At 41.4% G+C, this 25289-nt stretch overlaps 1 protein-coding gene and 1 pseudogene across 2 annotated transcripts in view; one reads left to right on the top strand and one right to left on the bottom strand.

Moving 5' to 3' along the window:
- SIN3A (SIN3 transcription regulator family member A) overlaps positions 1-25289 on the bottom strand; it is an 87614-nt gene that overhangs the window by 15406 nt on the left and 46919 nt on the right. For both annotated transcript variants that reach the window (XM_060174740.1, XM_016189415.2), the window contains exons 8-17: positions 25046-25204; positions 22348-22437; positions 20389-20507; positions 19381-19591; positions 18969-19085; positions 16816-17054; positions 13676-13859; positions 12053-12626; positions 7840-8009; positions 1984-2157 (exon numbers count right to left, since the gene is read on the bottom strand). In XM_060174740.1, coding sequence (XP_060030723.1) covers positions 1984-2157; positions 7840-8009; positions 12053-12626; positions 13676-13859; positions 16816-17054; positions 18969-19085; positions 19381-19591; positions 20389-20507; positions 22348-22437; positions 25046-25204 — 2037 coding nt within the window. The remainder of the gene's footprint in view (positions 1-1983; positions 2158-7839; positions 8010-12052; positions 12627-13675; positions 13860-16815; positions 17055-18968; positions 19086-19380; positions 19592-20388; positions 20508-22347; positions 22438-25045; positions 25205-25289) is intronic.
- LOC103115898 (mitochondrial import inner membrane translocase subunit TIM14-like) lies at positions 18150-18727 on the top strand (annotated as a pseudogene).

The raw sequence follows: 25289 nt of genomic DNA, 5'->3' as shown, positions 1-25289 counted from the left end.
AAAAAAATCTTTTAAAAAAAGGGGAAAAAAAATCATCTTTCAAAATGCCAGTGAGAGGACTATCTCTGTGTTTTTACAGTTGTGCTCAAAGTTCACCCTCCACCCAATCCGCTGTCTCGTTCAGTCCTTGGTCATGGGTTTACATTCTAGTTCTAGCACTTCTACAACCAGGGACTGCCTACATCACCACCTCCATTTGGCAACTGGTTCACCTTGTAAATATGCCTTTAGTTATCCCACGATTTCTTACCCAGTGATCAAAGAGATTTTGCAAGTTCTAAGCAGCAGGATTATTTGGCAAAGCAGCACACTATCCAACAGAGCTATCTGGTGGTGGCTGTCTGGTATGTACTCTTACCTATAAGGTGAGTCATTCTCACCATACAATTTAATACAATTTTGTGCTATTAACCAAACACAAAGTAAATTTACAGTAAACATTCATAATTTTTTTTAAACCCTGACAAGTCTCGCAAATCTCTTGTGTAATGGGAATGTCACCGTTACTGCAGAACATTAGATCTCAGAATACATTAGAAAATTCACTTCTAGTTCTCTGATTTTTAAGTCTAGCAAGTAGTACAAGTGATTAGAATCTAGAAGTATTTTTATTTCTACTTTTTTTTTAACCATAGTACTACACAGCTCAGACAAATAATGTGTGTGTGTGTGGGGGGGGGGGGGGGTTTTGAATCTGAGCCTCAGAGTCTCAGGCTTGAGTCTTTTTTGCATAACCATTATGCAATCTCCCATACCCATGGAAACTAAAAAAAATAGCCAACATGTAAGCAGATAACTGAGAGTAAAGTATACGGAAGTCAAGCTTTTATTTAGCTTAGTTCTCTACTATACCAATTACTCAGTGATCTGAACCTGCACTTTTTTATGTAGTAAGTACACAACTATACACATTTATTATTATAAAGCTTCAACCACAGTACACACTGTGTATCTTTCTATTTGCTTCAACTTTTTTTTTTTAAAGTTATGGTTAGCTTAAGAACTAGAAAAATACACCATCAGCTATTCATACAATAGGATGTTGCTTCCAAATCATCTACTTTTCAAATTAGCTATAATGATTAAAAACTGGAAAATTAAAAAGTGCAACGACCAGTGCAAGGATTCTGGTTCGAGCCCCTGACTCTCCACCTGAAGGGGGGATTGCTTTGCAAACGGTGAAGCAGCTTTGTAGGTGTTTTTTTCTTCCCCTCCTCTCTCAATTTCTCTCTGTCCTATGAAAAAACAACTACAACAGAAAAAAGATGGCGTCCAGAACAACAACAACAGGGGGTGGGGTGGCCTCTGGAGCAGTGGATTTGTAGTGTAGACACCAAGCCCTAGTGATAACACTAGAGGCAAAAAAAAAAAAAAGTTTGGCCCAGCATTACCTCTTTCATTATAAGAATAGTGGGCACCAGAGCAGAGAACTTACATATCTGAGGTCCCAAGTTCAATTCCCACCGCCACTATGCTCCAGGAGATGTATAAATCTTAAAATGTCAGTGGTTATTTCCGCAAAGGACTGTAAATGAATGTTCTTTTCTCTACATTTTCTACAGCAATAATGGAATAAATGTATACACGGGTTGCACAAATAAACTTTTTTTTTTTTTTTAACTTCATGGGGAGAGGCAGACAAAAATGGAAATCACAGCATTGTTCCACCATCAGTGCGGCTTCCCTGCTGCAGCGGCATTTCCACAGGGTTTCTGGATTCCAACTGCACTCTCTCAGATGAACGATCTCCCAAATTAGTTTAAGAAATGGAAGTAACAAAGCACACTTTGCATAAGAGAAATCATATCTTCATTTTTTCCACACACCTGTATTTCCTCCAATGAGCTCACTGAAACTCTAAGGAGATACAATGGGAATCACTAAGTCACAGTATCCTAGAATGGCACCAAATCCTGGTAGCCACAATGCCAGCAGCAACTCAAGGTGTCATCAGCACACTCCTTGACTGCAAGAGAAACTCACCTTAAAGCAATTCTCATCAGACATGAGTTGCTCAGCCTTCCGCTGATATGTTGACTCTAGGAGACTCCTTGATGCCTGTGTGTTCAGCTGGCCTCCAGTGGCCCCATTATTGTTTTCTGCCAGGTAAAGGTCAGTCACCTGCACACAGATCTCATCACTCACGATGTGCTGCAGCTGGAGGCAAACAAAAAGCTATCAGTGAACCAAGAAATATATCTTCCTGTCAGAGTCTTTGATAGCTCCAATACTTTAATGTAATCCCTTCACTTTTTGCTTGGTAATTTTAGAAAATTACATTAAAGCACTATTTTGTTTTCTTAGAGACCAACAGCCAACATTTTCATCCGTCACTGCCCAAAGAGTAAAACGGCTTTTAAAAAATATTTATTTCCTTTTGTTGCCCTTGTTTTATTGCTATAGTTATCATTGTTGTTGTTGTTATTGACGTCCTCGTTGTTGGATAGGACAGAGAGAAATGGAGAGAGATGGGGAAGACAGAGGGAGAGAAGATATATAGACACCTACAGACCTGCTTCACCGCCTGTGAAGCGACTCCCCTGCAGGTGGGGACGAAGGGGCTCGAACTGGGATCCTTACGCTGGTCCTTGCACTTTGCGCCACTTGCGCTTAACCCACCACGCTACCGCCCGACTCCCACAACTCTACTTTTTTATGAGTATCTGCTAGTGAGCGAGTGACCAAACAAGAGAGAAGACACCAAAACATCACTCTGTAGTCCAGGGAATCAAACTCAGGGATCCATTCCCATTCCCTCTCCCTCTCCCACACACACACAGACACAGACACAGACACAGACACAGACACACACACACACACAATATACTGCCCACTGCTCCATACGCCAGGTCATTAAAATATTACCAATTTCAAAGTGAAGTCATAGGCAACTCAGTTATTGTGCCACTTATTCAAAATTTTGCCACGTTTTTCAAATTTCACGGTGTTATCAAGATGAAGAGAGGGACCTAGGCCCTACTCGGGGAGTCCTGAGATTCCCAAACAGACATGATAGGCCTAAACCTCAAATAAATCCCTCTCTCCATTGTTACCGGTCATTCCTAGCAGGAACAACACAATAGACCCCTTTGTGGGCCCCCTCTGAAGGGAGGCTGGACAACATACTCTATGCTAGACATGAGGAAGATGGGTCCTGATATTGGGGCAGTTTTAGAACATTCCTACTCATGACCATAGAATGTGAGCTCAGATCTACAGTAATGCAGAGGTCACATAGGCTCCTAAGCTGAATGTGGGCCCCAGATCACATCAAATCGATGGGGTTTATAGTCGACAGTATTTATACACCTTTCCCATATTTAGGAGCCATTCTCTTCCCTGATCCAGCTTTCTGGTCCTTCTGCCAGCCATAACACCACCTCCCCGGACAATAACTTAGATCCACCTGCATATCAGATTTCAAGCTCAAGGAAAAAAAAAAAAAAAACTAGTATAGCCACAGGCTCTTTGGGATATAATTAAAATATGCCTGCTAGCTATCTACAAAATGGAGGGTCCCCCAACACTTCATCTGCACTATTCCAGCCTTTAGGTTCATGATGGGTCAACAATTTGTTTGGCTTTGTATGTTAACTCTCTTTTCAGCCACCAGGTTTCAGATACTAGCAGGATGCCAACCAGACTTCCGTGGACAGACAAACCCACCAATGTGTCCTGGAGCTTCAATTCCCCAGAGCCCTTCCCTACTACGGAAAGACAAACGGGCTGGGAGTATGGATTGACCTGTCAATGCCCATGTTCAGCGGGGAAGCAATTACAGAAGCCAGACCTTCCACCTTCTGCATCCCACAATGACCTTGGGTATATACTCCCAGAGGGTTAAAGAATAAGAAAGCTATCAGGGGAGGGGGTGGGATACAGAGTTCTGGTGGTGGGAATTGTGTGAAGTTGTACCCCTCTTATCCTATGGTTTAGTCAATGTTTCCTTTTAAAAAAATTTTTAATATTTATTTTCCCTTTTATTGCCCTTGTTTTTATTGTTGTTGTAATTACTACTATTGTTGCTACAGATGTCATCTTTGTTAGATAGGACAGAGAGAAATGGAGAGAGGAGGGAAAGACAAGAGATGGGGAGAGAAAGACACCTGCAGACCTGCTTCACCGCTTGTGAAGCGACTTCCCTGCAGGTGGGGAGCCGGGGTCTCGAATCGGGATACTTACACAGTGTTTCCTTTTAATAAATCAAAAATTAAATAAATAAAAGAGAGGGGCCTATTACAAAGTATGAAACACACTTGATAATTTCATCTGACAAAACTACAGTACTTATAATGTTCACTCATTTTTCCACACTGGTCATTCACAACTGACTACTGGTAACTTTTGTAGCTTTTTTTACTAAATTTTGATCAGTACAGAGAACCTTTCAGTTTCCATCCTCACAAGTCAAGATTACTTCTGTGAAATAAAATTCTCTTAAATGACGCTGGATCCATACTCCCAGAGGGATAAAGTATAGCAAAGCTATCAGGGGAGGGGATAGGACACAGAGCTCTGATGGTGGGAACTATAGCCCCTCTTATCCTATGGTCTTGTTAGTGTTTCCATTTTATAAACAAATAATTTAAAAAATTCTCTTAACCAATAGCACAGCTATATACAAGATACTGGGTACTGTACAGCAAACCATAACAAAGGGACTTTTCAAAGTTAACCCAATTAACAAATAATGTGATGATAATATTAACTATCGATTGTCTTTTTGAACCCTAAGACAGCAGGAACCTCACATCTTCACTATAGAGCCCCTACTTCCCCCAGTCCTGGAACCCTTGGATAGAGCCCACTTTCCCGTATGCATCTCCCAATCCAAACCAAATAATATTGCATCCGCCGATCACAACCCTAACCAAAGCAACGATTGCCACCTCAACATGCTTCACCTCAGACTGTATCCAGAGACTTCACGTGTGGAATGACAACCCTTCAGCTTCATTACTCGGGTGAGACCTTTCCTTTTATAGTACACTCTAATTTCATCTCAGGTAGTTCACTTTCTAACAAAGTCCCATAACCTAGATATACACCAGTTTCTGTGAGAGAGAGCTTATGTGCACACGTATCCATAAACTACTGCAAAATATATACCTGAAAGCAGAAGTACACTGGAGTTTGCAGTTCCAGATGCCACCAGGATGCTGGCTAGGCTTCCCTGGATTGAAGACCCCACCAATGTGTCCTGGAGCTCAGCTTCCCCAGAGACACACCTTACTAGGGAAAGAGAGAGGCAGACTGGGAGTATGGACTGACCAGTCAACGCCCATGTTCAGCGGGGAAGCAATTACAGAAGCCAGACCTTCTACCTTCTGCAACCCTCAACGACCCTGGGTCCATGCTCCCAGAGGGCTAGAGAATGGGAAAGCTACCATGGGAGGGGGTGGGTTATGGGGATTGGGTGGTGGGAATTGTGTGGAGTTGTACCCCTCCTACCTTATGTTTTTGTTCACTAATTCTTTCTTTAATAAAAAAATTTTTTAAAAATTCTCTTAAATGATACTTTACCCATCAAAATGGAAGAGAATGTGAAAGACAGATATAAAAATAAAGCAAAACATTAGCTGCAACACTAATTTGTCTGTTTTACTTTAAAATTCTCCTAACCACGAAGCCACTCTATTTTTAGGAAGTTACACTTTTTGAAATACTAGTAACCATGACAACTACTTATTTTTAACATTTAAAAAAAGACTCAAGCGACAAGTATGTATATTTGTAGGTAAGTAGGGACAGGGTGAGGTCAGAAGGTAAATGATTTGAGGTTGACAGAGGCCAGCAACTAGACCTGGCTAACCAAACTGCAGACAATGGGTTCTATGTGACCATTAAAATAATGCTTAGAGGGCTAGAAAGATAATTTACCAAATAGGGCACACCTGCCATACCATGGCTGCAGCCCCAGTTACAGTCTCGCCGCCACATGAGAGTAACTGCGCCAAGTGGAGGTAGAGGTGAAAGGAAGGGAACTTAGACATGTGGTCGGCCCTTCTCTCCTTCCCCCACCTCCTTGAAAAAGTCAGCTCAGAGCAGCGACTGTACTGTACAACCCCAATCACAGCTGACGAAGTGGCACTGCTGTAAAGAGGACTGGCAAGCATGAGATCCTAGATTTAATCTCAAGTACTATGAAACCATCTATAAATATGCTGTAAAGAACATGTTGGTGCTGGAGGACAGCTCACCCTCACCAAGTCAGCTCGGACCTCACTATGTACCGACAGGTGCTGGGTTTGAGCTGCACCACAGGGGAGCACCATGGAGAGCACAGGGTGGGGAGTGAGGGAACTCCACAGAAAGTGTTGTGGTGTCTCTCCCTCCCATACACAGAATTTTTTTTTAAATGTCTGAAAAGTCCAGGAAGGCCACTGAGAGCTTTAGGATATAAATGGGTTTATTCCCTAGCCTGCAAAAATACAGAAAAGAAAAAGGAAGCCATATTTATAATTTCCCAATTGCACAGGAACAAAAATCCCACAAAGTCAACCATAAATCTAGAGAAATCTCAGAGAGTGGGTTGGGTAGGGTATTGTGAAGGATGTCAAGTAAAACCTTTCCTGTAAAGATGTTAAAAGAGGGAAGAACATGGATATAACAGGATGAGTGCACATTACAATGCTCAAGGACCCCAGTTCAAGCCCCTGGTCCCACCTGCAGGGGAAAAGCTTCAAGAGTGGTAAAGCAGTGCTGCAGATGTCTCTTTGTCTCTTCCCCTCCATCAAGTTATGGCTGTCTCTACCCAATAAATAAATAAATAAATAAAGATAAAAAGGGGGGAAAGGGGGGGAACCAGGGGGTGGCGCACCTGCTTAAGTGCACACATTACAAAGTGCAAGGACCGGGGTTCAAGCTGTTGCTCCCCACCTGCAAGGGGAAAGCTTCACAAGTGGTGAAGCAGGGCTGCACGTGTCTCTCCCCTATTTCCCCATACCTCTCAATTTCTCTCTGCCTCTATCCAGTAATAAATAAGTACAAATTAAAAAAAAAATAATAAGAGGGAGTCGGGCAGTTAAGCGCAGGTGGTGCTAAACCTCAAGGACCAGTGTAGGGATACTGGTTCGAGCCCCCGGCTCCTCAGCTGCAGGGGAGTTACTTCACAGGCGGTGAAGCAGATCTGTAGGTGTCTATCTTTCTTTCCCCCTCTGTCTTCCCCCCTCCTCTCTCCATTTCTCTCTGTCCTATCCAACAACGATGACATCAATAACAACATCAATAATAACTACAATAAAAAAACAAGGGCAATAAAAGGGAATAAAATAAATAAATAAATAAATAAATAATGGAGTCGAGCTGTAGCACAGCAGGTTAAGCGCACGTGGCGCAAAGTGCAAGGACCAGTTAGGATCCCAGTTCAAGCCCCTGGCTCCCTACCTGCAGGGGAGTCGCTTCACAGATGGTGAAGCAGGTCTGCAGGTATCTTTCTGTCTCTCTTCCTTTCTATCTCCCCCTTCTCTCTCAATTTCTGTTTCCATCCAATAACAAATAAATTTAAAAAAATAAAAGAAATAAATAAAGAAGAAAAAGGAGTATAGCAACATCTCAAGGAAAGGAAAAGTTACCCACTGAGAGTTCATCTCTGGTTGATGAAGCAATAGCTAGGTCACTAGGGCAGAGAGACAGGGATCTGGAGCTGGGGTTAGAACCAATGCTCAGCGCACAGGCAGCCAGCAACAAAGAGGAAATAGGGTCTCAAGTAAGCTTACATTATTATGAGGGTACAGTGAGCAAAGTAAATCAGTTGTGTGGCTGAAATATCCCCACTTTAAACAAGAGAAATAGAAATACACATTAGGCTCACCCTCAAACCCTTTCCAACACTCTTACCTGTCTGACAATGCTCTGGATGAGTTTGTCCATGGTGAAGGCAATGTAGGCATGAATGGTGAACATCTCTCTCAATGAATCTTCGTACTGTGATGAGTCTATGTTGCCATCCAACAGGCTCCGCACCATGTCCAGGAAAGCTGGGTAATAATCTTCTACATCAACATCCACTGTAGAGAGATGGGATAGGCAAGGCCTTATTAAGAAAAGGTCAGAGGTGGTCCGGGAGGTGGCGCAGTAATAAGGCTTTGGACTCTCAAGCATGTGGTCTTGAGTTCGATCCCTGGCAGCACATGTGCCAGAGTGATATCTGGTTCTTTCTCTCTCCTTCTAATTTCTCATTAATAAATAAATAAAATCATTAAAAAAGAAAGGAAGGAAGGAAGGAAGGAAGGAAGGAAGGAAGGAAGGAAGGAAGGAAGGAAAGGTCAGGGGAGTCGGGCGGTAGCACAGCGGGTTAAGCACATGTGGTGCAAAGCACAAGAACCCGAGTAAGGATCACGGTTCGAGCCCCTGGCTCCCCACCCTGCAGGGAAGTTGCTTCACAGGCGCTGAAGCAGGTCTGCAAGTATCTATCTCTCTTCTCTGTCTTCCTCACCTCTCTCCATTTCTCTCTGTCCTATCCAACAATGACAACATCAACAACAATAATAATAACTACAACAATAAAACAAGGGCAACAAAAGGGAATAAATAAATATTAAAAAAACAAGAAAGAGGGGAGTCGGGCTGTAGCGAAGTGAGTTAAGCGCAGGTGGCGCATAGCACAAGGACCGGCATAAAGATCCTGGTTCGAACCCCGGCTCCCCACCTGCAGGGGAGTCGCTTCACAGGCGGTGAAGCAGGTCTGCAGGTGTCTATCTTTCTCTCCCCCTCTCTGTCTTCCCCTCCTCTCGCCGTTTCTCTCTGTCCTATCCAACAACGACGACAACAACAATAATAACTACAATAATAAAACAACAAGGGCAACAAAAGGGAATAAATAAATAAAATATTAAAGAAAGAAAGAAAGAAAGAAAGAAAGAAAGAAAGAAAGAAAGAAAGAAAGAAAGAAAGAAAGAAAGAAAAGGTCAGAAGGGGCAAAACCCACAGCTGGCCAAAAAAGTATCAGAGAACAAGCATTGGGGGGGCCAGGTGGTGGTGTGCTTGGCTAAGTGCATGTATTACTAAGCACAGGACCCAGGTTTAAGCCACTAGGCCCCACCTGCAGGGGGAAGCTTCACAAATGGTGAAGTGGTGCTGCAAGTGTCTTTTTGTCTCTCTCTAAACCCCCACTTCAATTTCTCTGTTCTAACAAATAAAGTTTTTTTAAAAAAGTAGGTGCACACTGGTTGAACGCACACATTAATTACAGTGTGCAAGGACCTAGGTCTGAGCCCCTAGTCCCCACCTGCAGGGGTGGGGGCAGCAACAAGTGCTGCAGAGCTCCCCCCTCCCAATTTCCCTGTCTCTATTCAAAATAAATAAATTACAAAAAGATTTTTAAAAGAACAAGAATTAGTTATTGAAAACAACTCAATCTGCTCAATTCAGATAAAACCTGACACGTGGCTCCATTCACCAGTGCTGTCCATCTAAAAAGTGTGATTCTGCAACTCTAACAGCAGCTTCTAACACTCAGGGACTGTGCTAGGAAGACTCCTAGTTACAACCTAGCTGGTTTCTCTACATAAAGAAAGCAAAATATTCCGGTGAAGAAGTCACCTACAAAAAGTTGTTGAATCCTCTGCTGAAAGAGGAACCTGCTCTCCAAGCCTGCAAAGAGCATTCCTTACATGGGTCACTTGCTCATAAAACATTGCAATGAAGCATAAAGCAGAGAGCAGCAAGCAGGAAGAGCAGACTTAGAACCAAACACTAGCCCAGGCAAACCTCTAAAGAACAGTAAAATAGGAGTGCAAATTAAATCCTCTATGAATATTGAAGTCATCCACATTTGTCAAAGTCCCTTTGTTTAAAAGAAGATGGACTCCCAACATTTTACTTCACAAATTGCATTAAATGATCTGTACTTACTGAGTATGAATCATTTCAATTACCAGCTAGAACCTTGTCCCTATTAATGAGAAGCTTGGCAACTAGTAGACTGCAGGACTTTGTTTTTTAACAGATTAAAATAAAGACCATTTGCATAACGTTCACAAAGAGGTAGATTTGATCTCCAGCGCTGCAAATCAAAGTAGGAACATGAAGGGAAAGTGCAAACCACAGAACTTTGTGTCGACCATGTCTCTGTGAGGCTCAGTGTGATCACAAGCAAACTCTGTGGACCTGCAACTAGTTCAGTCAGAGGCCAAGCAAGTACTAGGCCATTTTCTCTCATTTCTACCCAGTCAAATGAATCATCACTGAAATCAAAAAGGTTATCTCGATTAACTCTAGCTTGAGACAGAGACAGACTTTTAGAATCAATTCCTAGTGTCACTAGCTTTTAAACAGATAGAAGGCTAAGGCCAGACAACAGTTTCTTAAATCAGCAGCTTGGAAAAAAAACAAAAAGATGATTCACACCACAGACTGGTTATTTCCTCAAGAGCACAGGGAAATAGGCTGCAACATGTAAAAAAAAAAAAAAAAAAAAAAACCCTTTGGGCTCACAATTCAAGTACCTAATTCATGGATTCAGCAGCTATCCAAAAGCAGGCAACACAGAATTAAAGGACATGGCAACTTCTTTAAAACTCTTCCCAGAGTTCTCTATCTTCATTGAATTCTGGTATTCTGTTATCTCCCATCATCTCTTCAGTTTCAATCCTCTTTCTATAAACTTTAAATATGAATATACATGGGCCCTTGGTCAGATCAGTGTGGTAAACAGTTAATTGTATTTCTGTGTTTGGGAGCTACTCTTTGCCCTAATCCAGCTTTCTAGTGTTTTATTTTTTGTTTTTAGTATTTTATCTTTATTTTTCCCTTTTGTTGCCTTTGTTTTTTATTGCTGTGGTGGTTATTATTGTTGTTGTTTAACTTTCTAGTTCTATTCTTAACTCTGACACCATCTTCCCAAGACAATATTTCTATTCCACCTTCCATGTTAGCTATCAAACTCAAGCAAAAAGTACTAAAGTCATGGGCCCCTAGAAACAAACCTGAAATAGACTTTCTAGTCTTTTTCTACCTAAGATCCCTAATACTCTTCTGCTCTGCACCTACATTTTGACTTCTGCTTGTTCAGCATTTTGTCTGCCTTATATCTTACTGCCTTTCAGACACCAACTTGCAGCTGCTACTACAAGTCAATCCTGACCTCCCTGGGCAGATGATCTCACCAATGTGTCCTGCAACCCCACCTCTCCAGAGCACTACCCCATTAGGGAAAGAAAGAAACAAGCAAGGGGTATGCCAATGTCCATGTCCAGCAGAGAAGCAATTAAAAAAAAAAACACTGCCAGGGGTAAGGCGATGGTACACAGCTGGTTAAGCACACAAGGACCTGGCTTCAAGCCCCTGGTCCCACACTGCAGGGGGAAAGCTTCACAAGGGGTGAAGTAGAGCTATAGAAAGTCTCTCCCTCTCACCTCTCAATTTCTGTCTCTAATAATAAAATAAAGTAGAAGTCCCACCTTCTGCACCCCAAAAAGAGTTTTCGTCCATCCCACACCATCATAAATCAGAGCTGAGCAGTGTCCTGGTAAAAAAATAGAAATTTCATCCAAAACCCCAGAGGAGTAAATGAGAGGAATAAAACCAGAGGGTTCTGAACCCTAATTCCACCAGGACTCCAAGTGTCTGTCACCAGGAATCTTATTTTTATGCCAAGACCAGAGGAAGTCAGACACTAGTCCCCTTATCTGAGGACACACACACACGACCACAACAATGACAATGACACACTCAGAGGTAGTAGTTAGTTGTGACTTAGGAGGTAAAGGCAGAACCATATAAAAAACGGGCATATATCTATATCTATCTACCTACCTACCTACCTACCTACCTACCTACAGTGATACGGTCAGCCCATACTGGTGACCTTGGGAGAACCACTGTAGTATCCAATGGAGGGGGTAGAGACACAGAACTCTAGTGGTGGGGATGATGTAGAATTATACCCGTGACCTAATAATTTTATCTATCAATAATCAATCGCTAATAAAGAAAGGAAAAAATATATAATGATAAAAAGAAAAAAAGAGACAGCAGCCCCAAAACTAACTAAAGCCTAAAGGATGTACTCCACAAACCCTTTGTGAACCAACAGCCGAGAAACACTCACTCGGTTCTTTAAGACGCAGCTGGATGGCAGGGCTGTCACTCTTGTCTCGTTTTATGCCTAGAACTTCCCGCTCCCACTCCCTCTCACGGTTTTCTTCTTCAATTTGACGTTCAGCTTGTGAGCAAATCCGTAACAGCCTCAAGCAGAGAATCTGGTGCAGCCGCATAAAGATATACCAGTTGTTATTGACATAGAAGAGATTGTATACTTCATCCATCCCTCTTAACTTCTGAGCTGCGGTGTTACTAAACAGTAGCTTGGACTTCGGGGGGCTGCCCCCAACACCGTTGTGCTTCTTAGCTGCCCCTGTGGCTTCATCTACATCCATCTCTTCTTCTTCCTCTTCCTCTACATCTGAGAGATCTCCTCTTTGAGCAAAGAGCAAATCTGGGATAAAATGATGCATGATTTGCTTGATTTTATACTTGTCCTCTTTCTGAATGCCTGTCTGTCTCTTCACGTGGTGGATAATTAGAGCAGCTGCATCTTCTAGAATCTGTTTATCTTCATATGCGAGAGAGAGGTGTGGGCCAACAGGTACACCAGCATTCTCTTCTGTAGCCTGTTCCTGTCTCTGATAGAAAAGAGACACAAGTATTATGTGATAAATCTACAGAAACAAACAGAACAAGTGCTGTAAGTCTACACAGCAATAACCAACGTTGCTAATCACAGTCAAACCTTAGGACGTGACATAAACAACACTTTCTGTGCCTCCAAGAAACAAAAGGTAATGTGGGAGGAAGGGTAGATAGCATAATGGCTATGCAAAGAGATTCTCATGCCTGAGGCTCCAATGTCCCAGGTTCAATCCCCTGCACCACCATAAGCCAGAGCTGAGCAGTGCTCTGGAAGAATAAAAAAAGGTAATAAGGGAGATGTCGTTTGGTATTTGTAACTTCTAAATTCTGTACTGTTTGCTAGGAACAATGGGACAGAATTGGAAGATGGTCTTTTTAAATTCTGGACTTGTGTTTACAGGTGACAATGTTGAGTCTAAAACTAAAAGAAGTCATTATGATGGGAGTGGGGGAGGTAAGGTGACAGAGGTAACAAAACTGACAATAGGATGATTGTTTGCATTTGGTTAATAATAAGCTCATTTTACTGTTCTCTTCCCTTTCAGGTGTTTGCCATTTTTTAGCTTTTGTTTTTTAAATCCAAGCTAATACTATTTCTAAGAATGCTTAAACACACCATATGACTGTTATTACCCATCCCCAAAATTGTGAACTCGTAAAAGCACAATTTCTTATTCGTCTCTGCCTTCTAGCTCCCAGTACTATATATAAGCCTGGTAATCTATTGAATAAACAAAGATCTGAAAGAGTCTGAGCAAATCAATAGAAAGTGTTCATATTACGGGAAGTTGAGAGGACGTACGTAAGAGAATACAAGGATCTGTTTGAGGGGAATAGATAGGGTCAGAAATGGTTAACTGGGAAATCAGTAAGACAGCTTAAGTATAAAGGTAAGGCTTAAACTTTATTGGCAGAACCCTGCAACAGAAATCTATGATAGTTTTGCAGCAAGCAACAACAGGCCCTGAGGAGTCTCACTTTTATAACAAAGGTAATTTCTAGGACTCAAAGCTGTACACAAGAAGCCTCCACTCCAACTTACCTCATCATAGATACTCTCAATCTCGTTGAGTAAGCTCTTAGATCTCAGGACCTTGGTATCATTCTGCTTAAAATTTATTCCCTGGTGGTCTAAAGACTTTAAGTAGTACTTTTCATTTTGCTCTCTCCACACCTTGTTAAAGCCTCTCTGAGCCTCTCGCCATTCTTCCTCTTTCATCTTCAACCTAGCAAGATGTAGAAACAACAGAATTAACTCCCTGGCTCTGTCACAGTAGCTACTAAAAAAATTTTTTTTTCTTTTTTTTTTGATAGAGGGTACAGGAAATGGCACAGCAGATAAAGAGACCGTCAGGCAAGAAGTCCTAAATTCAATCCCTGGTAGTGCATAAGCCTGAGTGGTACTCTGGTTCTCTCTCCCTCAAAGGGATGGAGGGAGGGAGTTAGGTATTGGGGTCTGGGCAGTGGCACACACATTTAAGTACACATATTACCATGCACAAGGCCAGAGTTTGAGCCCCCACTCCCAGCTGTAGGGGAGACGTTTCAGGAGCAATTAAGTCTGTAGGTTGTGTCTCTATCCCTCTCCCCTCTCAATTCTTCTCTGTCCTATCCAATAAAGAAACAGAGAGAAGGAGGGAGGGGGAGGAAGGGAGGAAGGGCGGGAGGGAGGGAGGGAGGAAGGAAGGAAGGAAGGAAGGAAGGAAGGAAGGAAGGAGAAAAGAGGTGTTGCTGCTGGGAGTAGTGGATTTGTAGTGTCAACATGGAGCCCCATTGATAACCCTGGTGGCAGATATAAATATTTAAGACACTCCCCCCAATCAGGAAATAGTAAGCCCTCTATGAGTGTTTAGAAGTGAGGAAGATGTCAGGCTTACTTTATTTCAAAAGTCAAGGGATAAACTGGGTCTATTTAAAAAAATGTTGGCAATTCAAGGATGTTATTCAAACCAGTTTTAAATTCTGTAACATGATTATTTATTCAACTTATTTGGAGAAAATAATTTGTCCCAAAGAAATGCTACTTTTAGGTCTAAGGTACTTCATGGGTAGAACAAGAGTCTTGCCATGCACTAGGGTTCTGGAGGTGGTTCCAGAGCTATGGCATCTCTCCCTCACTGCTTCTCTATCTGAATGAAAAAGCAGCTGGGGGCCAGAGACATATCACAGTGGTGGTACTCAGGTCTTGAATGGGAGAGGTCCCAGGTTCAATCCCGAGCATCTACATGCTCAAAGACCTGGGTGGGGCTAAGGGGAGAATTACTTATTTCTCAAACATCCCACAGAATATCTATCCCCTTCTCTCATTCCAAAACAAAATTAAATGTTCTCTTTACTGCATTACTTTTAAGAATCTTTACTATGCCAGTGTAAAGTCCAACAGCAGAAAACTTGCATTGTAATGTTCCTTTGAACACAATTTGGGAAGTTCTGGTGAAAACTGATCCTAACACCACACAACAGAAGACTAAAGTAGACTCACTAGAAGAGGAGCACTAGAACTGAAAAATACCCTACATCAGAGTCAGAAGTTAAATTAACTAGCAAGAAGAGGTACAGCCACGGGCATGTGTAGATAACATAATGGTTATACAAAGAAACTCTCATGTCTGAGGTTTCAAAGTCCCAGGTTCAATCCCCTGCACCACCATAAGCCAGAACTGAACAGTGCTCTGGTTAAAAAAATAAATTAAACAAATGAATAAATAAATTATATATATATGTATATATGTAGCCACCAATCCATGCCTGCACTTGGGGGGGGTTTGGGAGGCGCACATCGGGAGAACAGTAAAGTCTGGATACTTCTGACCTATGCAGCAGACAAGAATTCTATTCACCAGGTGACAGAGACAGAGAACGCAACTTCAGAAAAGAGGGCAACGATGTAAAACTCTAGACAGATAGTCATAGAGGCGACAGTTAACCCGTGTCTGCAACCTTGGGAGAACAGTGGCGGCCTTCAGTGGAGAGACTGGGGATTCTGGACTCTGGTGGTGGGAATGGTGTTGAAGTATGCCCCTGCTGACATGTGATTTTGCAAATCAATATTAAATCACTAATAAAATAATAAATAAATAAGTGGTCCAGGAGATGACGTGATGGATATGGCATTGGATTCTCAAACATGAAATCCTGGATTCAATCCTCGGCAGCACATGTACCAGAGTGATGTCTGGTTCTTTCTTTCCTCCTATCTTTCTCATTAATAAATAAATAATTTAAAAATAAAATAATAATTAAATAAATAAAAAGAGAGACAGCAAGGGAGACAGTTTGACAAGGAGCTGAAGGCACTCACAGGTCTTTGGCTTTAGATTCCTGCTCAATACCTGGCCAGAGGTGGGCAAAACAGTAGCCCAAAACATGAAGTCTACTTAAGAGAAAGAAGACATTCTTGGTAGAAAATGGCAGGCTGAGTTCTTTACAAAGACTGTCTCTTGTGGTCCAGGAGGTAGCGCAGTGGATATAGCATCGGACTCTCAAGCGTGAGGTCCTGAGTTCAATCTTCAGCAGCACATGTACCAGAATGATGTCTGGCTCTTTCTCTCCCTATGTTTCTCACTAATAAATAAATAAATAAAATCTTTAAAAAAAAAAAAAAAAACCGTCTCTTATTTAAAAGTGAACACACCAGGGCAGGAGATAGCACCTGGCAGAGAACACAATTGAAAGCAAACATGTGTATTAAGAAAAAGGCACTGGGTTTCAGCCCAACACTACAAGGGTCATCATGAATTGTTTTAGGGAAGCTAACACAGATGAAATTGTGCTGGGTGTCCCATTAGACAAAAATGAGAATTCCCAGGATGCACTTCATCAGCATCACACAAGCCAGAAGCTGAATTCAATCCCCAGCCTGTGTAAAAATAACATGCTAGTAGTTCCGAGTGAAATGGGGGTGGTGGTTTTCATTTTATCTTTTTAAATATTCTCAAGAAAGAAAGAAAGCTCTCAGAAACAGAGAACACATCACTACAGACTTTTCAGGTTGTTCTCACTGCTGGTTACACAAAGCCCCATCAAGAACTCTGCTAGCTGCATCTGATTTCCATGAACTGGAATTGAGGGGGAAAAGGGGCCTCCTGGGATAAACAGGTCTCCACGAGTCATATTTAGTGGGACACAAACAGAAAGCACACTGGAACTCACTCAAGTACAAGGGGATATTTGCTCAGGTACCTTTTAAGGACAATTGGGACAGCAATAGAGGGGTTCTTCCTCAGCCCATCGATGATATCCGCAGCTTTGTCGGCATATATCCTCTGGAGAGCTTTTCGATGGATGACTTCTGACGTGCCCCCAAGAGTGTTGTCCAAGCGAAATTTGGCTTGCTCCTCAGCTGACAAGCGAGAAAGCTTCTTCTGTATTGCTTCCAGAACCCGAATTGTTGCCAGATTGGTCTCTAAAACTACATCAAGCTAAAGAAAAAAGAAGAGTATGTATGACACAAACCAAATTAGAACTGTGATAAGGTAGTGGCGCACCCAGTAGAGCACACTTTACCAAGCACAAGGACCTGGGTTCAAGTACCCAGTCCCTACCTAAGGGGTGGGGAAGCTGAGGAGCTTCAGAAGTACTGGAGCAGTGTTATAGGTATCATCTCTCTCTTTCCCCTTCTCTCTCTCACTCCTATTTCTCTGTCAAAGGGAGAGGGGAAGCATAGATATCAAGACTGGTGAATTCACTGTGTAGACGCTGAGTCCCAGAGAGCCGGACCCGGTGGCACCAATAAAATAAGTAAATCCTTTGAAAGTCATGGTCAGAAATATATTGTGCAAAGTCAAAATTCCTAGATTGGGATTCTGGCTCTGCTCTATTCATAGTAAACCATTTCCTTACCAGTAAAATAAAAGTAACAAAAACCTACTCTCAAGAGATTGTTTTCTGAATTAAATGTTATAATTCACAAAAAGTGGAGTACCTGGAACACAGCAAACATTCCGTAAGTGATAAGTTATTCCATTACCACTACAAAGTGTTCTGTTTAGAACTGCTTATCCCAGACCAGAGGGAGTTCGCAGAAGACAACAATGCTGTTAACACTGTCTCCTGAATTTCCCTGAATGACTATAATATGTATGTCACAAACATTACAGTCAGGACATGCCACTAAAAACTATTCAAGAGGAAAACCCAGCCTCACCAATAAATTTTTTTAGGTTAATGTGAAATATTTACTCAGCTTGTTCAACATTTAATAGTAATAAGAACAGTGACTATCATCCCTTAAGGAACTCACTGTTGAACTGAACTTGCAGCCTCACTTGGGATCAGACAGGATCATGTAACTAGTTTTGACAAATGACATGTGAACAGGTGAGTTAAGGTAATGTTTATTATTTCAAGGCCAGAGCATTTAGTTCAGGTTACAAAGCCATTCTGACCTCTCCCTTCACTCAGTTATTGACAATGCTCAAGAACTGTAAGCCTGGGTTCCCAAATAATTTTGATGAGCAGAACTGGTTGTGAATTATCAATGCCCAAGCAGCATAAGAAATAAACAAGTGGGCGGCCTCTTAGTTTCCCGACGAGGTGTGTGGCCGCTCGGGGCTGGGATGAACCGCGCTGTCGGCAGAGGCCGGGCAGCCGAGCTGGAGCCATGGCGAGCACAGTGGTGGCAGTTGGACTGACCATTGCAGCTGCAGGATTTGCAGGTCGCTATGATTTGCAAGCCATGAAGCATGTGGAGCCTCAAGTAAAACAAGTTTTTCAAAGTCTACCGAAATCTGCCTTCAGTGGTGGCTATTACAGAGGTGGGTTTGAACCCAAAATGACAAAGCGGGAAGCAGCACTAATACTAGGTTATTAGTATATTAGTAATATTGCCAACAAAAGGAAAATAAGAAGCTCATCGTCGAATCATGCTTTTAAATCACCCAGATAAAGGAGGATCTCTTTATATAGCAGCCAAAATCAATGAAGCTAAAGATTTACTAGACGGTCAAGCTAAAAAATGAAGTACATGTGTGATGAAACTTAAATTCTTAGTAGTTTATGCATATATATACCTTTTTAAAATAATAAAATGCCTCAATACTACAATTTTTTAATGACTAATCAAAGAAAAAAAAGAAACAAGTTTTTTCAAGTGACTGCGGGTTGGGGATTGTCTACACAACAAGATTATTAATGTATCTTGATGTGTAAAAAAAAATATTCCTTCACACAAGCCCAACCAAACGTTAGTACATATGCACACAAGAACCACATCATTCCAACACTCAGTCACTGCAGCACCTTTCAAACCACATTTGTTTAATCTTAAAATGCCAAACCTCACTGAAGGCAGGTACCTCCCATTTCCCCAAATTTCAAATGATAAAATGTTGTACCTCAAAGCGCTCATCTTCACAACGATAGATATGTTCTTCATACTGAGTCTTCTTGGAACTAACAAATGTGGAATCCTCAGACCACGATGGAAAAGAAACCCAGGTGTCATTTAAGACCTTAGGGTTAAAGAAGAGAGATCAAAAAGTGTGACAAGGCATTCTGGTGATTGAACATTCTCAGTAAGACACAAAACTTTAGAGAAAGGAAAAAGCAGTTAACAAAATCACCTTTAGCAAGTTTACAAAAGCCATTAGTAATGACAAAGTTTTGAACATAAGAGTAAAACATTTTCTTTTTAACAAAGAGAAAGTTCTTGACCTGCACATTCATATAAATCCTCAGTCCCAGCTACCACTAACTTCTGGAGAAAGGTGTGAATGCAGAATTGTGTCTTACTAAAGCAATTCTTACCTCTTTACAGAGAGGAGTCCGCCCTGTACACTTGGGCTGCTGGTAACTCTTTGGTAGGGCTCGATAGCTGGAGCCCAACCGTTTACAAGAAGCATAATCTATCTCCATGGCAATGCCCTCTGTGGCTCGTTCCTTTGGAAAAGTTTCCAGATGTACAGATTCCTTATAGCCCAGAAAGTTTTTAAACCAATTAAACAATTCAGGGAATTTCCTATAAAATCAAACCAAGTATCTGTGAGCAATGAGAAGTATGATACAGTTATCCTGAAATCACTACTACTGTTGGTGCTGGGTCAGAACCCTGCTACCAAGAATTCAATATAATTTCAATTTAACCATTTTTCCGGGAGTCGGGCAGTAGCGCAGCAGGTTAAGCGCACATGGTGAAGTGCAAGGACGAGGCCTTGGCTTCCCCACCTACAAGGTAGTCCCTTCACAGGCAGTGAAGCAGGCCTGCAGGTGTCTATCTTTCTCTCCCCACTCCTCTCTACATTTCTCTCTGTCCTGTACAATAACAACAATAATAACTACAACAATGAAAAACAAGGGCAACAAAAGGGAAAATAAATATTAAAAAAAGTAAAGAAATCAAAACAATTTTTCCTGAAACACTAGTTCTGAGCACTTGGCTTCCCATTCTTGAAGAGTACTCTCAAATCAGTTAAGGTAGGAATAAAGTAAGTGCTTTGAAGCTAGGAAATACTCAGTCACAGTAGTTAAGATTACTGTTTGAGTGGTCAGACAATTCTTAGGTCAAATATAGCCAAGATTCTAGAACCCAGAAGAGACTGGTCTCTATAAATATTTACCACTGGTCAATCTAAGCCAATGGCCCATCTGTCCATTTTTTCATCGCCAGAATTATAGTAGACCCTCAAAGGATTCTTTTGGTATTGACAATGAACCAAATAGCTCCATGGCATTCAAATTAAATTTACCTTCCAAGTACTTTCACAAACATTCCACCTCTATATCATCCATCAGGGTTACAACCCTCACTCCACTTACCCTAGGAAAGGAGAGACTAGTTGTACAAGCTCAGCCCGAGAAATCACTTCCTGGTTAAAGATAACAAGACAGCGCAGGAAATTTTCATAGGCTTCTGCACTACGCAGAGCTTTCCGGACCTTATGGAAACAAAAAAAGTAAAGTGACTTAAGAGACACTAGAATTTAGGGAAGGAATGCAGTTCAGCAATGACTGCATACTGTGCATGTACTGGATCCTGGGTTGGACTACCAGAAACATATAAGCAAACGGGAACATAAGACAGATAGACTTTTCATAATTATTAGGAATATGTACTTTCAAAGCCAAAACTGAAGCAGTATACCTTTTTGTACTGTATACCATGTTTACTTTCAGCTGTTATTAGATTTTAAGCATTCATAAAAGTAGCCTGAATAATCCAACAAACCCAGGCTCAAAGATCAATAGAAATTTTGTTTCACCACAAGCCATTTCCAACTACCACTGAACTCTAAAGCAGCTTCCAAATAGTTTATCTATATATACTTCAATATATATATCTCTAGGTACTTTAGAGAACAAGAGGCACCAATCACGGACAGACTAGTTCATCTGTCCTTCTGCAAAAATCAAAAGGTGTTAAGACAGGATAGATCACCACCAGATAAACCCAACCTGGTTCTGCTGCTGAGTTCAGCAGCTGTCAGTTAGCTCAATGAAAGAACATGCTATTCATCAAGTTGACTCCAAGGAGGATGTCAGACATTGAAAGAGTGTGAAACTAATGCACCATCAATTGACTGCTCATTACAATCACCTGGGAAGTTTTGCAACTACAAATCAGAATTCCCATGAGCCCTACATGCATGACCACAAATAGGTATCACAACCAATTAGATTACAAGGCACTTTTTGTTGTTGTTTGTTTGTTTGTTTGTTTGAATGAGAGAGACACAGAGAAATACCAGAGCACTGCTTAACTCTGGCTTATGGTGGTGCTGGGGAGTGAACCTGGGAGCTTGGAGCCTCAGCCATGGAAGTCTTTTGCATAATTAAGCTATCTCCCCTGCCCAAGTAATTTATTTTTTAATGAGAGAAATACAAAGAGAGGGACAGAGAGGCAGGCAGGTCAGAGTACTGATCAGCTGGGGCTTATAGTGGTGCTAGGGATTGAACATGGCACCTCTGAGCCTCAGGCATGAAATTCTTTTGCATAAACATTATACTGCCTCCCCAGCCCACAAGGTTCTTTCTAAGTCTTTGGTGCCAGGAACAAAACTCCCCACTGAACAAATGTAGAAATCTCTAAGAGGGAGCTCCAAAATTTTCAAAGAATTATCATGCATTTAAAAACAAAAAACCCTTCTCCCATGGAAAATGTTATATTTAGTGCATATTCACAAAGTCAAAGGAGACAATATGGCTTGTGATACTTAAGAATAAGTACATTGAGGAAGTTGGGCGCAGAGTGCAAGGACCAGCGTAAGGATCCCGGTTGGAGCCCCTGGCCCCCCACCTGCAGGGGAGTCACTTCACAGGCAGTGAAGCAGGTCTGCAGGTGTCTATCTTTCTCTCTCCCTCTCTGTCTTCCCCATCTCTCTCCATTTCTCTCTGTCCTATCCAACAATGACGACATCAATAACAACTACAACAGCAATGAAAGGGGGGGCAACAAAAGAGAAAATTATAAAATTAAAAGTAATGAGGAGGAGGAGGGAGAGGAGGAAAGAAATAAATAAAGTACCTACAACACTAAGTTAAAAAGAAAAAAGTCTTCATCAGCATGAAGTCTCAAACAAAACCCTGCTGATAAAGTGGTTTTCTTCTGGCATTAATAATTAAATCCAATACACTCAAGGCAAAGAGAACATAATGGTTATATAAGGAGATTTGCATGCCTGATGCTTCCAAGTCCCAGGTTCAATTCCCCCCACCACTTTAAGTCAGAGCTGAGCAGTGTTCTGATAATAATAATAAATAATAATATACATTACTTACCTTATCAAAAAATAATGATTCAGTTCCTACACCATGCTTGCTGGCTTCTGCCATTGAAGAATCCTTTAGGCTGAGCAATTTGGGTTTCTTCTACAAAAGGGGGAAAATACAAACACTGTATTTCATCTATGCTCAGTGGATTCTATTACTAACCACTTCTAGCTAATCATTTGCAACAAATGAGAAAATTAAGTAAGCCATGAATCATTTTAAACCCATTTTCTCTATTGCTGTTTGCCGATCAAGTTTCTTTTTGGAGAGGCTTACAGATCACTCTATTCACCAAATAGTCTTCCTACAAATGTGATTTCTGTATCATTGTCCTTACTGCTTCCCATTGAGTTCAAAGAAATTTTATTTGGGATCTAATCTTACCGTATTATCACCTGAATTTTAGAGGCAGAAGAGACCAAAACACGTTGCTTTATGTAGACAGAAAGCAACCTTCAAATTTTTATTAAATTACAATTAAATTTTTTTATTTAAAAAGCATAGCTTATTTTCCTAACAGAAACAATCTTGTCAGCAAAAATAACATCAATTTACGATTGCTCTTTTCAAAGAAATGAACAAGCCATGACATAAATGTCAACAAGAATTTGCTTTTAAAAAGCCAGTTCTCTCTTTCTCTCTCTTTTTTAATCTACTTATTTATTTTTAACTTTTAATCAGAGCACTGCTCAGCTCTGGCTTATAGTGGTGCTGGGGATTGAGCCGGGTACTTTGAAGCCTCAAGCATGAGTCTGTTTGCATAAACATTATGCTACCTACCCATGTCCATAAAGCTACTTCTCAATTACCTGTGAGGAAACACACAAACTTTGGAAGTAACAACATATTTACCTTTGACTCAGAGTTTACTCTCTGAGGAGCCATCACCTCTGCTTTCACCACCAAGGAGAGTAGAACGTGAGTTCTAATCCCCCCAAATATAGTACTTCCACCTGTAAGTAATCAGGTGTGGGAAAAAACCACTTCAGGTGTGAAGCCAATCTGCTGACCTGATCCTTGCTCCCTATGGAACTACCATAGTTCACAGACGTGAAATATAATCTAAAGTATAAACTTTGAAAAGCAAATATTTAAAACAGTCGTCGAGGCCAGGAGGTAGATAACCGAGGAGAGCACACACACTTTACTGTGCACAAGGACCCAAGTTTGAGCCGTCACATACGAGCAGCACCTGCATGGGGAAGCTTCACAAGCAACAGAGCAGTGTTGTAGTGTCTTTCCTTCTCTCCGTCTCTATCTTGGGAGGAAAGAGGGTAAAACAAAATCTTCAGGGGGGGCAGGAGGTAGCGCAGCGGGTTGAACACACATAGCTCAAGGTGCAAAGGACCGGTGCAAGAATCCTGGTTTGAGCTCCCAGCTCACCGCCTACAAGGGGGGTCACTTCACAGGCGGTGAAGCAGGTCTGCAGGTGTCTTTCTCTCCCCGTCTTCCCCTCCTCTCTCCATTTCTCTCTGTCCTATCCAACAACGATGACAACAATAACATTACTAACTACAACAATAAAACAAGGGCAACAAAAAAGAAAAAAAAAATAGTCTCCAGGAGCAGTGGATTCATAGTGTAGGCACTGAGCCCCAGTGATAATCCCAGAGGCCAAAAAAAAAAAAAAAAAAAAATTATAGATGGGGAATATCAGTAATAACTATAGAAATCCCCCCCCAAGAGTGTCAGCAACACTGAACATGTCGGTATTTGTAGATATTCTCTTATTTACCAATTACCTTCCACCATTAGAAAATTCCAATCTTGTGTTACTCTTTAATTCTACAGAAATACCTATTTCTTCCATGTTTATACTGCTTTACTGAAGTAATATGCAATAAATACACCTATACTGTTCCTACCATCACTGCACCATATAAAAGGGGTTGAGTTTTAGTTTCCTACAGGCAGGCCAATAGCATTTATTCTACCAAGGACCAACACATAACAGGTTACCAGCAGAATTTAAACCTCTCTCCACTGTAGCCCCAAGTCCAGACTTAGAGATGAAGTTGATAGAGATATATGGTCTGGAAAACCTCAGCCTGAGGGGTGATACAGTGGCTGGAACATTAGACCTAAGAGCACAAGTTCAATCCCTGGTTTAGCATGTGCCAGACTGATGCTTTGGTATTTCTTCTTTTTACCACCACCCTCAACCCCAATCAGGCAACGCAAAGAACCTCAGGCAGGATATGCCTCTATACCAGAAATCTTACACTTTGCTCACAGGAGGACCACAGAGACCATTAATTTATTTCTGAAGTAAGTATCAACTTCAATAATCTTCTTGGCACAAGGCACGTTTAAGGCACCACATCAAAAGGGAAAGATTTTAAAAAGTCTAAGTAACCCTGAGCAGCAAAAGTAATTAAGTGAATAATATAATAAATAGATGACAGCTAACTAACAAGAACAAATATAAGAGAAGACAAGTTGGAACTCAAAGAAGCACAGTGATCTAAAGAACTAGTGGTTTTTTAACATCTTTCTTCAACCAGGCATGTTTTGCACATCTGAGGTTCTGTGACACAAACAAACTTTGGGAGAAAAAGGGGGGAAAGTGAGGCATTTTCAGTAGGATTTGAATATCTAGGACACAACTGTCTACACTCAGGATCAGAGTACGCACAAAACTCTATAGAGTTTTCCATCAATACAGTGGTTCCTGAAGTCAAAACAAGCAGTTGTGAGCCGTTCTCACCTTCACTGGAGGAGTGGTTCCTGTTCCAGAGTGTCTGCGGATCTGGCAGCCATTCTGACTGGGCCTCTGTGGCTTATTGTTTAACTGGGGCTTCTTCACAGTACCTCCGTGGTCATTTCTCACAGAATCAACCTTCTCAGCGGTTGTTTTGCTTAAAAGCTAATTAAGACATATGAAAGAAATTAATACTCTTAACAAGGCATAAGTATAATTTAGAAAACGACCCTTAATTATTTAAAACAGT

This window comes from Erinaceus europaeus, chromosome 16 (genome assembly GCF_950295315.1).
Source record: "Erinaceus europaeus chromosome 16, mEriEur2.1, whole genome shotgun sequence".
NCBI classification, from domain to species: Eukaryota; Metazoa; Chordata; class Mammalia; order Eulipotyphla; family Erinaceidae; genus Erinaceus; species Erinaceus europaeus.
This window is presented reverse-complemented; position numbering and strand designations above follow the sequence as displayed.